At 39.8% G+C, this 18,879-nt stretch overlaps 1 protein-coding gene across 2 annotated transcripts in view; it reads right to left on the reverse strand.

Moving 5' to 3' along the window:
• PIWIL2 (piwi like RNA-mediated gene silencing 2) overlaps window positions 1-18,879 on the reverse strand; it is an 81,244-nt gene that overhangs the window by 23,582 nt on the left and 38,783 nt on the right. For both annotated transcript variants that reach the window (XM_023551024.2, XM_003412477.4), the window contains exons 16-19: window positions 15,718-15,819; window positions 15,027-15,143; window positions 14,380-14,468; window positions 13,147-13,252 (exon numbers count right to left, since the gene is read on the reverse strand). In XM_023551024.2, the coding sequence (XP_023406792.2) occupies window positions 13,147-13,252; window positions 14,380-14,468; window positions 15,027-15,143; window positions 15,718-15,819 (414 nt within the window). The remainder of the gene's footprint in view (window positions 1-13,146; window positions 13,253-14,379; window positions 14,469-15,026; window positions 15,144-15,717; window positions 15,820-18,879) is intronic.

Raw genomic sequence — 18,879 nt, forward strand, 5'->3', positions numbered from 1 at the left:
TTGCTCTCCCCTTAATGAGACAGCACACTCCTTCTCTCCACCCTGTATTCCCATGTCTATTCAGCCAGCTTCTGTTTCCCTCTGCCTTCTCATCTCCCCTCCAGACAGGAGCTGCCCACACAGTCTCATGTGTCTACTTAAGCCGAGAAGCTCACTCCTCACCAGTATCATTTTCTATCTTATAGTCAGGTACACTTTTGACTCAGTACTGAAGTCACTCCTAAGCTCACCCCTCAGCCAAAGATTAGACAGGCCTATAAAACAATAAAACAATAACACACATAGTTCAACCATGTATAAGAGACTAAATGGGCACACCAGCCCAAAAGCAAAGACAAGAAGGCAGGAAGGGACAGGAAGACTGAATGCACGACCCGAGGTCGAGAAGAGTGTTGCCATATTGTGGGGTTGGCAACCAGTGTCACAAAAACAATTTGTGCATTGTTTAATGAGAAACTAATTTGCTCTGTAAGCTTTCACCTAAAGTTCAATGAAAATAAGTAAATAAGCCAGACAAGAAGGAGGAGGAAGTAATTAAAAAAAAAAAAAAAATCATCAGGCCTGGTTTTTTTTATGGGATATTTTTTGGTTACTAACTCAATTCCTTTACTTGTTATGGAGCCCTGGTGGCGCTGTAGTTAAGAGCTGCGGCTGCAAACCAAAAGGTCGGCAGTTTGAATCCACCAGCCACTCCTTGGAAACCCTATGTGGCAGTTCTCTCTCATAGGGTCACTATGTGTCAGAATCTACCCGAAGGCAATGGGTTTGGTCTGGGTTTTTACTTGCTACAGGTCCATCTATTCAGATTTTCTATGTCTTCTTGAGTCAGTTTCAGTAGTTTATGCCTTTCTAGAAATTTGTCCATTTCAAGTAGGTCATCTAATTTGCTGGCATAGAGTGTTCACAGTACTCTCTTATAATCTTTTTTTTTTTTTCCTGTAAGGCCAGTAATGATGTCCCCTCTTTCATTTCTAATTTTAGTAATCTGAATTTCCCATTTTTTGTGGGTAGTTCTAGCTAACAGTTTGTCGGTTTTGTTTATCTTTCAAAAAAACCAACTTTTAGTTTCACTGATTTTGCCTCTCGGCCTTCTACACCCTTACTTTATCTCTGACCTTCATTACTTCCTTCTTTCTCCTTTGAGTTTAGCTTGCTCTTCTTTTTCTGGTTTCTTAAGGTGGAGTAATTTAGTTTACTGATTTGAGACCTTTTTTAATGCAGGCCTTTACAGTTAGAAATTTTCTTCTAAGCATTGCTTTAGCTGAATCCATAGGTTTTGGTATGTTGTGTCATCATTTTCATTCCTTTCAAAGTATTTTCTGATTTCCATTTTTGTTTCTCCTTTGACCTATCGGTTACTTAGGACTCTATTGTCTCATTTCCACGTACTTGTGAATTCCCAAGTTTTCCTTTCGTTATCAACTTCATTTTATCATGGTTTGAGAACACTGTATTACATTTATCTTTCTAAATTTATTGAGGCTTATTTTATGGCCCAACATATGGTCTCTCCTGGAGAATGTTTCATGTGCATTGAGAAGGTTTGTAATATTATTCCTATCTTCTATTTCTTTGTGGACCTTGTGCCTAGTTTTTCTTTCAATTATTTAAAATGGAGTTCGGAAGTCTCCAGCTATTATTGTTGAATTGTCTACTTCTCCCTTCAATCCTGTAAATTTGTGTTTTGGGACTCTGTTGTTAGGGGAATAAATGTTTGTTAACTGTTACGTCCTCTTGATAGATTGACTGTTTTCTCATTATAAAAAGTATCATTCTTGGTCTTTAGTAGCAATTGTTGTCTTAAAGTCTATTCTGTTTGATACTAATATAGCCACTCTAGCTCCCTTTGTATTACTGTTTGTGTGGTATGTCTTTTTCTAGCCTTATACTTTCATGCACTTGTAAATTTGAATCTAAGGTGTATCTCTTGTAAATAGCACACCTACGTGCTTTTAAAAAATTAAATTCTGCCAATCTCTACTGTTTCATTGGAGTTTTTATAGTCCATTTACATTTAGTGTTATCAATAATGCAGTATTTCTGTCTGCCAGTTTGCTATTGGTTTTCTATACGTCTTACGTATTTTTTATTCCTCTATTTCTCCATTACTGCCTTATTTTGTGTTAAATTTTTCTAGTTACCATGTTAATACTATTGTTGTTTCTTTTATTATATTGTTTGGAGTTTTTTTCTTAGAGGTTGCCTTGGAGATTACAATTAACATCAATGTAAAATTAAATTCTATACTATACAAAAACGTTACTCTTATATAACTCTACTCCCCTACCCCCTTTATGGTTAATGTCACACAGATTACACCTTTATACATTATATGCACGTTTATATAGATTTATAATTATTATTTATAATTATCTTTTAAGTCAGGAAAAGACAGTTATAAAAAATATATATTTTAATATCTTTTATATTTGTCTATGTAGTTACCTTTCCTTGTGCTACAAATTATTTCATGTGGATTCACGTTACTGTCTAGTGTCATTTCATTTCAGCCTGAAAGACTTTTAGAACAGGTCTGCTAGTAATGAACTCTGTTTTTGTCTATCTGGCACTATCTTATTTCTCTTTCATTTTTTAAAAATTGTGATACAATTCACATAAAATTTGCTATTTTAAAGTGCATAATTCAGTGCACCTATCAACACTATCTAATTCCAGAATATCTACATACTCCCAAAAGAATCCTGTACACAATAGCAGTTATTCTCCATTCCTACCTGTCTCCCCAGTCCCTGGAAAACAGTCATCTCCCTTCTGTCTCTATGGATTTGCCAGTTCTGAACACTTCATAGAAATGGACTCATATAATGTGAGACTTCTGGCATGTCTCCTTTTTACACAGCAAAACATTGTCAAGGTTTCTCCTTTGGTTCTGAATGGTACTGTTGCTATGCATAAATTCTTGCTTAACAATCCCTTCTTTCAGCACTTCACATATGTCATTTGAATATGGCCTCCGTGGTATCTCATGAACTCATCTGTTAATCTTGTTGAAGATTGCTTTGAGTGTGATGATTTTTATCTAGCTGCTTTCAAGATGCCCTGTCTTTGGCATTTGACAGTTTTACTATGATGTGTATAGGTGCAGATGTCTCTGAGTTTGTCCTACTTGGTGTTTGTTGGGCTTCTTGGATGGGCTGGTTAATCTCTTCATCAACTATGGGAATTCTCTGACCATTATTCCTTCAAATATTTTTTCTGTTCCTTTCCTACCCTCCTGGGAATTCCATTATGCCACTGTTAATAGGCTTAAGGATGTCTCACAGGTCTCCGGCTCTGTTCATTCCTCTTCGTTCTTTTTTCTTTCTCTTTCTCATAATAATCTCAATTGCCCTACCCTTCTAGTTTACTGCTTTAGGTAACCACAGTGTCAAGTATTAAAACTAGCTGTACTCGGCAAATAGCCATGATGTATGTCTTTTCTCTCTGAGCAAGCTCTGAGTCAAGCCAAATAAAGACCAACCTGTGAATGAGGCTTTTTCAGGGAGCTAACAAGCAGCTTCGAGAATGACAAATCTCTGGAAATGGGGCCTTGTTGGGAGACCCAAATCTGTTCTGCTCCTTTCAGTGACTCATAGGCTGTTTTCACAGTTACCATGGTTGTGGGGCTGTTGGTGTCATGGCTACTGAATAGATGGGGTTCACAAGGCTGGCTGTCCTTACCAAGATTCAATCATTTTTCTTGAATAAAAGCACTTTTGACTGCTGGCATTAGAGAACCCCATCATTTAGTTACAGGCCTTAAAGGGCTGTATCCTGGGAATAAGGGTAAATCAGAGGTATACAGGCCTTTAGGAGTGACTGCATCTCAGCTTTGAATTATTTCACCTAAAATTAGATATGATGATCCAAAGTGTGAATGTTCCCAAGTTTCTCAGAGAGCTGATACACCTGGAAGAAACAAACCTAAGTATTCTCTCTGGGAAAAACATCATTCCTGGCCGCACACTACTTCTGTGAATGGTACTGCAAATACCATGTTTATCACCTAATTTTTAAAAAAAGGTATATATTACGGTTCAATTGATTACTTTTGTGCAGCCTTTCTAGCCATGGTCTTGTAACTCCCACCCAGGTGACTAGACAGGACTGTGTGATAGGTAATTGTGGCCCACCAAGGGGACTGGTCAGTTTTGCCATCCCGCTGGGCTTGAAATGAGTGGCCCCAGAGAAGGGAAAAGAAAAAAGCCCACCACTACCAAGGAAGAAGGGATCAGTAACAGAGACCCAGCAGCAGGAGACGGCAGTGGGCGTCCCAGCCCAACAGAAAGAGAACACTGAGTGCCTCTGGGCAGAGACTGTGGGCCAGGGAGAGGTGTTCCTGTAAGCACGGCTGGGAAGAGGCTGTCCTGATGGAAGAACTGTGTCCTGAGTGTTCCCGAGCCTGAATTTTAACCTGTTACTTCCCTAATAAGCCCTACAATTTTGAGAATGGTCTGTGAGTTCTGTGTGGCCATTGCAACGAATTACCAAACCCAGGAAAGAGTGCTGTAGGAGGGACGGTTGGCATCAGACTTAGTAAAGATCATGGCAAGAGAAGGCATGTCTGACCTCTGCCTCATAGGAATCAGCCTCGGGCTGTTGATCTTGGCTCTCCTTCCCCCTTGTGAACTTAGAGATCAAAAACTGCCCCCAATTCTTTAGAATGGCTCCAGATTCATGAAAGCATGGGCCTTTGTAAGAGAAAAAACAAAGGGGCTTGGGAAGTGAAACTTTTGATTCTTACATGGTTACTTTTGTTGTTGTTACCTATAATGGCTGAAAAGCTGCAGCTGAAGTGGCCTGAGGCCAAAGCCAGGCCAGATAAGCTGGACGACTGACAGGGTTCTGGTTCCATCCAGCCAGAGGCCCAAGGCCATATGCATATGAATGGAAAGACAGTTCAAGTGTGGAGAAGAGAAGATTCAACTGGAATATTTTGATAGGGGTTATGCGTTTAAGATTACCTGTTTAATTGAGTGTACTATGGATATTGAATGCTTCTCCTACTTAGTGTTCTAAAGCAGACCTGAATATATGATAAAAATGAATACTTGGTACTACAGATTATAGAGTGCATGTAACTCCCCCTTCAGCCAATACTTGATTGGATATGCTAAAAGCGGAACTAAGATTTGCCTGAGGAAAACATAGGCTGTTTCAATGCAGTAGCCCCATGTATAGAATGGGGGCTTATGTGGAAAATCTGAGCCCCACCCAGATTTTACATTTGAAAGGACATGCAGGCCTACCCAGAACCGCTGAGAGAACAGGAGATTTACATTTGAAAGAAAAAAAAGTAACTGTTTTCCTTTTTGAATTTCAAGCAAACTGTCTGCTACTGGATGCACAGAGAGGCAGGAAAGCTAATGTCCCTCAGAAGGAACTCCCTTCCAGGACTGGATGTTAAAGGGAGCCAGTGAGACGACAGCTTGGTATCCTTGCTTGTGGTGACCACTAGGGTCCACTCAATGAGTGGAAGTGGGGGAAGTGCAGCGATGAAGAGATGGGCTGAATCTGGACACATTCTACTGGCACCCACTGACCTAGCCCATGGGATGAGAAAGAAAGAAAAGACTGGTTCATCAGGAGTAAAGGGCTAGGGGTGAGAGAGTGTAAAGGGGCTGTCTGAAGTGCTGGGTGTGTTGTGTGTGAGCTCCCGAGCCTGAGGCTGCTACCCACTGTGACCTAGTTCGGGTGGCTAGGGGTGAGCCTACCAGAACTCAACCAAATGAAGGGAAAGATGTCTGACACCGTGAGCTGGTGTAGACTGCTACAATTGGTAGCCTGCTCTGGGCTGGACTTTGCTTATTGGATGCAGATGCTTCAAGTTCCAACTACAACAGAAGATTCTTCAAGACCAAGGAATATGCTTGTCTCCTCAGTATACTGGTTTGATACAGACAGGGAATTTAAACATTGGCTACCTAAAACCGAGGGAAATAAAGGCATGAAGCAATTGGCTTACACGCTTTCATGAGTGTGCTTACATTAAATAAGGGCAACAAGGGAGAATCCCCACTGAAGAGATTCCTCTTTTCCTGATGTGAAGAGAGGGAGGGGGAAGATGCTGATAGGATTATATGATTCAGCTGTGAGTGTTGATTGTTAACAGTTGTGATTGTAAAAACTGTAATTGTAGAAGCTGTAAGTGTGAAAAAGTGGACTAATGGGGAGGCGCTGCTAGACTGGAGTACAGTGGCCAAAGCGGAAGTCTCTTAAAGGTTTTGCTATGCTGATACCTTGTGAGCCTCAAAGCAAGGGGATAATCTTCTCTCAGTTAAATTTTATCAGACACCAGAGAGGATGAAGACCAGATAAACTGCTGGAGAGCCCAACCACATCAGATGAATACCTGCAGCAGACCTGAATGGCTGGTACCTCAGTAACCTCACCCTTGGTACCTTTTGCCCCTACTGAAGGATTGTTGATAACTGCTTTGGACTGGTAAAATGATTGGGAGGGGGAAGTTAACCTCCAGATATGAAAGAACCATGGCCAGAAAAGCCACGAGGTGGCCTTTGGTGTGATTACTTTTGTGTGGCCTTTCTAGCCATAGTCTTGTAACTCCTACCCAAGTGATTGAGCAGGACTGTGTGATAGGGTAATTGTGGCCTGCCAAAGGGACTGGTCAGTTTTCCCATTCTGCTAGGCTTAAAATGAGCTACTCCAGAGGGAGGAAAGAGAAGAGCCCACCACTACCAAGGAAGGAGAGATCAGCAGCAGAAACCTGGCAGCAGGAGACAGTGCAATGGGCTTCCCAGCCCACCGAGAGAGAACACTGAGTGCCTCTGGGCAGAGACTGAGGGCCAGGAAGAGGCATGCCTGTGAACACAACTGGGAAGAGGCTGTCCTGATGGAAGAACTGTACCCTGAATGTTCCTAAACCTGAATTGTAACTTGTTACTTCCCTAATAAACCTCATAATTGTGAGTGCGGTTTCTGAGTCCTGTGTGGCCACTGCAATGAATTATCAGACCCAGTAGAGAGTGCTGCGGGAGGGACAGTTGGTGTCAGCGTTGGTACAGATGGCGGAGAGATAAAGCAGTCTGACCTCCACCTCATAGGCATCAGCCTGGTTGTTAATCTTGATTCTCCTTCCCCTTGGGAAGTTAGAGGAGGTCAGACACTGTCCCCACATTGTTTTTACATATATATGCGTGTGTGTATATATATACACACACGTTTTTTAAAGTTGAGATCTAGTCGATTCCACTCATAGCAACCCTACAGAACAGAGTAGAACTGCCCCATAAGGTTTCCAAGGCTGTAATCTTTACGGTCCCCATGCGTCTGTCAGTTTGTTACACTGTCGGGGCTTGTGTGTTGCTGTGATGCTGGAAGTTATGCCAATGGTATGCAAATACCAGCAAGGTTACCCAAAGTGGACAAGCAAAGATGTTACCTTGAAAACTAAGGTGCACCTGACCCAACCCATGGTGTTTTCAATCACCTCATATGCATGAAAAAGCTGGACAATGAATAAGGAAAACCAAAGAAGAATTGACACCTTTGAATTGTGGTGTTGGGGAAGAATACTGAATATACCATGTACTGCTAGAAGCACAAACAAATCTGTCTTGGAAGAAGTGCAACCAGAATGCTCCTTAGAAGCAAGGATGGGAAGTCCGCGTCTCACGTATCTTGAACGTGTTATCAGGAGGGATCAGTCCCTGGAGACAGACATAATGCTTGGTAAAGCAGAGGGTCAGTGAAAAAGAAGACGACCCTCAACCAGATAAACTGATGCAGTGGCTGCAACAATGGGCTTAAGCATAACAACGGCTATACGGATGCAGTAGGATGGGGCAGTGTTCATTCTGTTATACACAGGCTCCCTATGAGTCACAATCACCTTGAGGGCACCTAACAACAACAACAACCCTTACGGTAGCAGACCACAGGTCTTTTCTCCTGAGCAGCAACTGGTGGGTTCAAACCACCGTTTTGGTTAGAAGCCAAGCACTCAACCCAGTGATTGATTTTAATGGAAGAGCTAATGAAGCAAAGAAGAATATGTAAGCCAAGACAACAAATGACAGAAACCCAGACAGCTGAGCTCTGATTTGGGTTACTTTTCCCCTAGAGACATATGCTAACTCAGGAACAGGCAGCTGAGAGACTGAAAAGTTACGCAGCACTTTTCAAAGTCCCTAGAGGTAAAAAACCAGTAGTACCAGGCATATATCCTAGTCTAAGGACTGTGAATCCAAAAGGGTTACGTAGCAAGAAAAAAGATGAACAGGAACCAACTCTCAATTATTTCAATTTCTGAATGTGGTCTAAAGTGAGCCCTGACAGCTATTTTCACTGCTACTTGTCAGAAGCAATGGAAAATCCTATAGAGAAAAGTAACATATTCTAGATATCAAATTATTTCTATAATCTCTGACAGTAAATAAAAAGTAACCAGGAACACAAGGGGAGAAAATAAAGAGGCTCAACACCAGGAAAAACAACAGATAACAGCTCCAGACCCATAGAAGACTCAGATAACCCATTAATCAGACACATTTTAAAACAACTATGCTTAATATGTTCAAGGAAAATCAATCAACATAATACACTACATTAACTGAACAAATGCAGGTGGCGAAGTGGTAAAGTGCTACAGCTGCTAACCAAAGGGTCGGCAGTTTGAATCCGCCAGGTGCTCCTTGGAAACTCTATGGGGCAGTTCTACTCTGTCCTCTAGGGTCACTATGAGTCGGAATCAACTCAACGGCACTGGGTTTGGGTTTAACTGAACAAAGGAAAAGAACCACATGATCATCTCAATTGAAACAAAAAGACACGTGACAAAATACAACAGTCTTTCATAATCGAAACACTCAATAAACTAGGAATTGAAGGCAAATTCCTCAATGTGATAAAGGGCATTTCTGAAGAATCCACAGTTAACACCTTAAAAAAAAAAAAAAAATTTTTTTTTTTTTTTTTACTGGTAAAAGAATAAGTCTTTTCTTTAAAATCAGGAACAAGACAAGGGTGCTTGCTCTCACGACCAGAATTCCTAGCCAGAACAATTAGCCAAGAAAAAGATATAAAAGGAATCTAAATCAGGAGTAAAGACATAAAACTTTCCCTATTCACAGATGACATGATCCTCTACATATTTAAAAAAAAAAAAAAAATCACAAAGAATTCATAAAAAAGCAACTATATCTAATAAATGAATTCACCACAAGGGTAGGGTACAAGGTCAACACACAAAAGTCAACTGGGTTTTTGTACAGCAGCAATGAGCAATCTGAAAAAGAAATCAAGAAAACAATTCCATTTACAGCAGAATCTAGAAGAATAAAATGCTTAGGAATAAATTCAACCAAAGAGATAAACGACTTATACACTAAAAACTATAAAACATTGCTGAAAGAAACTGAAGAAAAAAAAAAAAAACCTAAATAAATGGAAATACATCCCATGTTTGTGGAACAGAAGACTTAAGATTGTTAAAATGTTAATACCACCTAAAGTGATCTATAAATTCAATGAAATCCCTATCAAAATTTCAACAGCCTTTTTTACAGAAATGGAAAAGCCAATCCTCAAATTTATATGGAACTGCAAGGGGCCCCGAATAATCAAAGCAATCTTGAAAAAGAACAAAGTTAGAGGACTCATACTTCTAAATTTTATAACGTACTACACAAAGGTATAATAACCAAAACAGCCTGTACTGGTACAATGATAAACATAAAGACTAATGGAATAGAAAGTCCAGAAATAAACCCATATATCTACGGCCAAATGATTTTCAACAAGGGTGCTAAGTCCATCCAATGGGAAAAGAAGACTCTATTCAGTCACTGGTGCTGGGACAACTGGATCGCCACATGCCAAAGAATGAAACTGAACCCATATCTTATACCATATACAAAAATTAACCCAAGAATGGATCAGGGTCCTAAATATAAGAACTAAAACCATAAAACTCTTACAACAAACCATAGGAGTAATATTTTGGGACCTAGTTTTCAACAATGGATTCTTATATATGACACCAAAAGCACTAACAACAAAAGATAAAACAGATAAAGTAGTCCTCATCAAAATTAAAATCTTCTGTGTTTCAAAGGACTTTATGAAGAAAGAGACGACCTAGAATGGGAGAAAATATTTAGGAATAACATAGCTGTAAGATTTAACACTCATATTACATAAAGAACTCCTGTAACTCAACAACAGATAGCCCAATTCTAAAAAAAAAAAAAAAAAAGGCGGCACAGGACTTGAATAAACATTTCACCAAAGATATACAAACAGCCAATAAGCACATGAAAAGATGCTCCAAGTCATTAGTCATTAGGGAAATGCAAATCAAAATCAGACAATGACATATCACTTCACACCCACTAGGATGGCTATTATCAAACAATACCAAGTGCTGGAGTAACTGAAACTCTCATCCATTGCTGGTGGGACTGTAATATGGTACAGCTACTGTAGAAAACAGGTTGGTGATTCCTCAAAAAGCTAAAGCATAGGATTACAATTCTATTCCTAGGTATATTTCCCCCAAAACACCAGAGACTTAAACAGATATTTGTACACCAATGTTCAGTGCAGCATTATTCACAATAGCCAAAAGGTGGAAACAACCCAAATGCCCATTAACAGATGACTGGATAAGTAAAATGTGGTATATACATACAACAGAGTATTAGTCAACCATAAAGAGAAATGAAGTTCTGATACATGCTACGACATGGATAAACCTTGAACACACTATGCTGAGTGAAAAAAGTCAATCACAAAAGGACTAATATCGTATGATCCCACTTATATGAAATATCTAGAACAGGCAGATGTACAGAAACCAAAGTTGTTTAGTAGTTACCAGGGCAGGGCTGGAAGGGGACATGGAGGTATTATTTAAGTGGTAGTAAGTTTCAGTTGAGGGTAATGAAAAAATGTGGAAACACTGCTGATGCCTGCACAACACAGTGAATATAATTAATGTCACTGAATTGCATACATAAAAATGGTTGAAATGGCAAATGTTTTGTTATATACATTTCTCCACGATAACATTTTTTAAAAAGAGGAAGAAGCCAACTATCCAAGGAAAACAGTAAGCAAAAATTTTATCGTTGGAAATGAGTCCGGAAGACAAATGAAAAATTTAGAATGGAGAAGATGGGCCCCAGAATAACAAACATTGATTTGAATGGGAATGAAAATGTACAAGAAGATAATCTTTTGCAGGTCCTGGAACTTTTGGTAGCTACTGTCGTTCTTAAGGGCAGATAAAATTTGGGAGTCTGGAGAGAGTCAGAAACTTAAGATTAAATTTGCTTTGGGGCCACTAAGGAATTAGGATAAGGGGAAAGGCATGATCAAATAGTTTAAACAGAAGAGATTCCTTCTGCTATGTGCAGAACAGCTAGAGAAACAGAAAAAGCTGGCACAGGACTAAAATAATAGTAAGCCCTTGAGTTAAATGAAACCTCTTGATTCAGACAGTATGTGAAAATTTTTGTTTTATTCTAGATTTAGACATGCGTAGATCAATTTTGTCTATGACCTGGTTCAATAGGACTTAACAAACAGTACTTAAGTCCATAGTTCAGGTAAAGAAACAAAAACCAAAACAGTGTTATTTGACTTAGAACAGAGCCAAGCACTAGAAATTCAATGTAATTCAAGAAGAAGAGAGCCAACTAGTACAAGGCACTATAAGGAATACAAAAGTAGTCAAGACAGTGCTTGAAGACTACAGCCTTGCAAACCCTATGGGGCAGTTCTACTTTGTTCCATAGGGTCACTACGAGTTGGGATGGACTCAATGGTAATCAGTTTTTTGCATTTTGTGAATCTGGGCAAGACTTTGTGGTTCTGTCAACAACAAAAAATGCAGTGAAAGTGATACTCTGTGACTTCCAAGGGTATGGCATGAAACGCAATGTAACTTCCATCTGGCTTTCTCATTCTCTTGAAATGTTTACCCTTCGAACATAGCCACCATGTTGTGAAGAAAACTCAAACTAGTCATACGAAAAGACCATATGAAGAAGGCTACATGGAAAAGAACTGAAGCTCTACTATCCCCTGTCCAAATTCCTGTCTATGAACATTATAAATGGTTGTTTTACTCATTAAGTTTTAAGAAAATTTGTTACAAAGCCATCAATAACCAAACACTACTCAACTAATTTACAACCCAATGGAAGACGTAAAGATACAAATAACTAGTCTAACGCAGAATATGGTAACTACTACATAGAACTATAAACAAAAGGCCATGGGAATGGAGGATAAAGAAACCATTCTGGAGTGGAAAGGGAATAATGGGAAAGGCTTCATGGAAGTTATTTTTGAGCTAAGGCCCAAATGATAGCTGCAACTCTGAAGGAAAAGAACAGCAAGAAAAAAGAAGGTCTAGTAGAACTTGGTGACAAAGCAGCATACTATACGGACCTCTTAGGGACAAAAAATTAACTTTTTTAAACATACTCTCTAATACCTGAGCAATATCAAACCATCTTCAGGAAACATTATTATGAAAAGAAACATGATGGATTTCTAGAGGCTGACTTTAATCATAGAAAATTATTAAATTTCTTGCTGTTTAACCTCTAAGTAAAGGGCTAGCCCAGCCTAAGAGACACAAGCCACTTATTGAGGTTTCCTTTGATGTACTGGCCAAGGCAAAAATCAGTACCTTGCTTAGTCATTGTTCCAGACCTGGTATCAGCTTAATGACAGCAATGTGCTAATTCTCCATGGCTAGCATTCTTTGGGGTCCTAGGGTTAATAGACAAGGAGGTATTTGTCTTGAACCAAAATTAAAAGAGTCAGCTCCTAGTAACAGACATAAAAAGCTGAGTAAATTCATAAGCTACTTTAATTGTTGAAATTTACCCTCAACTACCTTGATAAGGGCATGAAGATTATGTCCACAGGCATCACGCGGACAACCTGGGAAGTAATACCATTTGCCAAACCAAATCAGGTTGAGTTGATCTACACAAGGAGGAGCCTGAAAGGCGTAACTCTGAGCTGCTTGTTCAACAATGATTAACTTTTAAGTCTATTTAAGAGACTCACCTTTGATTTGGGATCCGTCTTGTTAAATCGGACTTCCTGTTAAAGCCAAGGTGGTCAGGTAAGTAAACTCTGAAACTACAGAATTTCTGCACTCCTCACCTCATAAAACTTTTTTAAGGAGCCCACTAGGCACAGCTTCAGGCTATCCACAATCTCCTGATGAGGCATCTGGAATACCACTCGGGAATACCATTTCGTGAGGGTGCTGGGGCAGGGAGAGGGTAAAGAGAGAGAGATGAACAAGCACACACAGAAGACCTATCTGAATATCACCTCACACAGGCTTCTTTATGTACCCAATTTGTTGTTGGCAACAAGTATCTACTAATGCATTTATGATACATTTAACAAATTGTGATAACATGGGCAAAAAACACATTTAAGACATACAACAGAACCAAAAATGTATGTATAATTATGAATATTTGCCACAAAAATGCTTCTAATACAAAAAAATTTAACTACCTACCTACAAAGAACTAGTTAAATAGTGATATACAACAAATTCTGTGCGGCAATTAACAAGAATTAGTTGAGATTTATTTATACTGATACAGGAAAAGGTTGAAAATAGATTTTTTAAGTGCATAAAACAAGATGAGAAAAAGTATAATAGTACTAACCCACTTGTGTAAATGCAAGTATATGTCATATATATACACATATACGTATGTGTATATATATACACACATACACACCACCTTTAAATGTCAGTAAGGGGCCCTGGTGGTGCAATGGTTAGGCACTCATCTGCTAACTGACAGGTCAGCAGTTCAAACTCACCAGCGGCCCTATGGGGGAAAGAACCTGCTGATCTGTTCCCAGAAAGATTACAGCCTAGGAAACCCTATAGGGCAGTTCTACTCTGTCCTATAGGGTCACTATGAGTCAAAATCGACTCTACAGCACAAAACGACAACAACGTATGTGTTAATATATGTATAAAAGAAAATCTGAATTTGATAGCAGTTGCTGATAAAAGATGAACCTTGAGTAAGTTTCATTTTCTAAATTTCTACAGATAGTTGCAGTAAGCATGCCTTACTTTTACAATCAGAAAAAACAAAGAAAATCCCATTTCGGGGGAAATGTCAACAAGATAGCCCCTATCCCGCAGCAGCTTATATTCTAGTAAGGGACCAAACTTACACACGTGACAAGTATGCTAAACAGGGTACATAAACACGTACCACAGGAAGACAGAAGAGGAATGAGTTCAGCACTCTTTATACTATAATACGTAATACTCAAAAAGATATTTGCTGGATCTATAGTAGGATTAGGCATCAAAATTCGGTAACAAAAGAAAATGAAACTATCAGTAGTACTTACAGATTGATGCTCGCAACAAAGCCAACCACGGAGCGCATGCCTCTGCTAGGGTCGTGGTAAACATCCATCCCAACCACCATTAATTGTTTCTAGGTTAGAAAAACACAACAACAAAAAACAAGCAATACAGCCCTCCATTTTTAATTATTACCTGAACCCCAAAACAACCTTCGATTTACTTTTTATATAAGAAAACAGGTTCTGGGAAAGAAAAATACTACAATCATCTTGACATTTTTTAAATATTATTAACAAAGTCAGAGATCTAGAACAGTAAACGACCAAAGTGTAAATACGTTAGGTTTTATGGGCCTACTCTTTGTCAGGACTGCTCAGTTCTACCATTACAGTGAGAAAGCAGCCAGACAGTACGTAAATGAACACACGTAACTGTGTTCCAACATATTTAAGGACACCGCAAACTGAATCTCACGTAATCTTCACGCTCGTTGAAAAAAATTGTTTTCAACCATTTAAAAATGTAAAAAACATCCTTAGATCATAGACTGTACAAAAACAGGCAGCGAGTCATTTAGATTAATGAGTGAACACTGAAAATAAGAAGGATAACTAGCTTAGGAAACCAGCTCTAGGCAGGATTTTCCAGATAGCTGAATTCAATAAAGACATATCTCAACATCACTCACCAGGGGAATATCCACTCCCCAGAGCTCACCACCCAATTTACAGTTAATTTGAAGTAAAATTTTCTGGGCCACACTCCGAAGCCTGGTGGGCTGCCCAATGGTTCGGACATTGATGACCTATAATCAAAGTACCAACAGCAGGACATTATCAACCTCTTAGAAAATGTAAACATTAATTCTAAAGCAAGTATTATACCAAGTATGTAAGAAACCTGAGTTAGCAGATAATACCCTTTGCATTAATAGTTCTAATTCTAGGGTTTCTAGGTGCACACACATGCGTGCACATGCACACACATGCGTGCACATACACACAGAAAAACACAAAAAGCAACCAACAGAAAGTTTCAAAAGGATCCTATGCAGAGTGAGTTTTTTTTTTTTTAAACCTCCACAGCAAAAACAGCTTTCCCCTTTCAAAGCGAAGCCTATAGTCTGAGAACCCAGTCAAGTGAAAGCAACAGGAGGCTCAACCTCTGAACAAGCGAAACTACTCATTTGGGAAAATAAAGGGACCATTTATGAAGAGCTACCTGCCATTCACCAGTTTAATAAGAGAAACTTTAAACTAGAAGAGTCCACACATATTGGCTTCTAATAATTAGTGTTATTTAAAAATGTGATCTTGCTTTTCCAAGACTCAAGGAAGGCTACAATTTTGACCTATGCCTCATGCCCCAACTCTACTCACCTGCGAGGGCACTGGAGACTGCACACAACACAGCTTTTTGATGGCCCCATAGAGATCATCACGTGTGCCCATGATGATGCAAACAACCATCTGTATCTTCCCCTTCAAGAGATAAGGTACATAGGTCAGGCTTTGGAACTCTCTGGGGACTTTTATGAAACTCTGTTATTGTTGTTATTCGGTCCCATGAATCGATTTTGATGCACAGTAAACCCCATGGATCAGAGCAGAACTGCCCCACAGGGTTTCCTTAGCTGGAATCTTTACTGAAGCAGATTATCAGGTCATTCTTCCATGGAGCCACTGGGTGGTTCTGAACCACCAACTTTCAGTTAGCAGTCAAGTGGGACGCTATTTGGGGACAATTTGCAAAGCCACAAGAGCTTTATGGTAGACAGAGAACTGAAAGTAACAGGGTGGACATTCCAACCCTGAAAAAGTTTCTCAAATCTAAATGAGGATTTGCTCAGCTCAAGACTTCTCAGCACACACCAGGCTGTGTCCAGCACAACGAGATGGTGCCCAGCTACCACCACTGACTGCTCTGACAGGGATCACAACAGACGGTCCCAGACAGAGATGGAGAAAAACATAGAAGAAAATTCTAACTCACAAAAAAATAAAAATAAAAAAAGACCAGGCTTCCTGGTCTGACAGGAGAAACCCTGAGAATATGGCCCCCTTCATAGCTCAGTAATAAGTCACTCCTGAGGTTCACCCTTCAGCCAAAGATTAGACTGGCCCATAAAACAAATGAGACTAAAGGGCACACCAGCCCAGGGGCAAGAATGAGAAGGCAGGAGGAGACAGGAAAGCTGGTAATAGGAAACCCAAGGTCAAGTAGGGAGAGTGCTGACATGTCGTGGGGTTGGCAACCAATGTCACAAAACAATATGTGTATTAATTGCTTAACGAGAAACTAGTCTGCTCTGTGAAGTAAAATAAAAAATTAAAAAAAAAAACAAAACTTTGTTGCTTTCACCTAAGTCTTGGAGCCCTGGTGGCACGGTGGTTAGGAGTATGGCTGCTAACCAAAAAGCCAGCAGTTCGAATCCACCAGCCGCCCCTTGGAAACCCTACGGGGGAAGTTCTACTCTGTTCTATTGGGTCGCTATGAGTAGGAATTGACTCGACCTCAACGGGCTCAATGGGGTCTTGGCCCAGGTCATAAGAGTGTTTATTATGAGCAGAGCTTAATGTAGGTGTTGAGAGGGAATGAAGTCTCTTCCAGTGGGCCTCGGCAATCCAGACCAAAACGAACATCTAGTGGGTTACATGTTCTTCAGACATATTCTTAGATATCTTTAGAGTATGTCTCGGAAAGAGGAAAATCCCAGAAGGGATATGTTCTCTGATATTCTAGGGGTCATAAATTACCTAGAGCTGATCTTGATTACCTGTTTTACTTGTAAGAAGACTTGAGAAGATAAGTGGGAAAGGACCAGGCTTGGAAATATGCAAGGGTTAATTACTGCTGCTGCTTTCAATTCCTATTTGCTTGCTTTTTTGTTTGTTTACCATTCTCTTAGGTTAACTAAGTAACTTAATCCACTCATACCACAGACCTTTAACTGAGGAGATGTGGAATGAAATACTGTTTTTATGCAAATAACTAGGACCTTCTATATGTTTCCCAATCATTCTCTACTTCCCCATGTCCCCCCTACCTCCACACCCTACCCCTTCGAGGTATTTTCGTAAACATTATGCTAATTTTTTTTACAACAACATGCTAGAAACTGCAATCAATGGTAAACCAATAGTATGTTGTTGTCTTTAGGTGCCGTTCAAAACGACCCTAATGTACAACAGAATGAAACACTGCCCAGTTCTGCACCTTCCTCACAATCATTGCTATGTTTGAACCCACTGTTGCAGCCACTGTGTAGTTGTCCTCTTTTTCACTGACTCTCTTATCTTACCAAGTATGATGTCCTTCTGTAGGAATTGGTCCCCTTGATAACATGTCCAAGGTATGTGAAATGATGTCCCACCATTCTTGCTTCTAATGAGCATTCTGGCTTTACTTCTTCCAAGACAGACTTGGAAGTCCATGGTATAGTCAATATTCTTCACCAACACCATAATAAAAGGCATCAATTCTTTGGTCTTCCTTATTCATTGTCTAGCTTTCGCATGCATATGAGGTGGTTGACAACATCATGTTTTGGGTCAGGTGCACCTCAGTCCTCAAAGTGGTATCTTTGCTTTTCAACACTTTAAAGAGATCTTTTGCAGCAGGTATGTCCAGTGCAGTATGTTGTTTGATTTCCTTATTGATGCTCACCTGGGTGTTGATTGTGGATCCAAGTAAAATGAAATCCTTAAAAAATTCAAAATTTTCTCCGTTTATAATGATGTTGCTTACTGGTCCAGCTGTTGGGGTGTAATCCATACAGAAGACTGCAGTCTTTGATCTTCATCAGTAAGTGCTTCAAGTCCTCTTCACTTTCAGCAAGCAAGGTTGTGTCACGTGCATATCACAGGTTGTTAATGAGTCTTCCTCCAATCCTGATGTCACATTCTTCTTCATATAGTCCAGGTTCTCGAATTATCTGCTCAGCATACGGACTGAGTAAGTATGGTGAAAGGATACAACCCTGATGCACACCTTTCCTAACTTTAAACCAATCAGTATCCCCTTGCTCTGTCCGAACAACTGCCTCTTGATCTATGCACAGGTTCCTCATGAGCACGATTAAGTGTTCCGGAATTCCCATTCTTTGAGATGTTATCCACAATTTGTTATGACCCACAGTCGAATGTCTTCTCATAGTCAATAAAACACAGATAAACATCTTTCTGGCATTTTCTGCTTTCAGCCCAGACCCGTCTGACATCAGCAATGATATCTCTCATTCCACATCCTATCCTGAATCCGGCTTGAATTTCTGGCAGTTCTCTCTGCTGACGTACTGCTTCAATTGTTTTTGAATGATCTTCAGCAAAATTTTACTTGCGTGTGATATTAATGCTATTGTTTGATAACTTTCGCATTCTGTTGTGTCACCTTTCTTTGGAATGAGCACAAATATCAATCTCTTCCAGTCAGCTGGCCAGGTAGCTGTCTTCCAAATTTCTCAGCATATATGAGTAAGCACCTCCAGTGCCGCATTTGTTCGCTGAAAAGTCTCAACTGGTATTCCATCAATTCCTGGAGCC

This window comes from Loxodonta africana, chromosome 19, assembly GCF_030014295.1.
Source record: "Loxodonta africana isolate mLoxAfr1 chromosome 19, mLoxAfr1.hap2, whole genome shotgun sequence".
Lineage (NCBI taxonomy): Eukaryota > Metazoa > Chordata > Mammalia > Proboscidea > Elephantidae > Loxodonta > Loxodonta africana.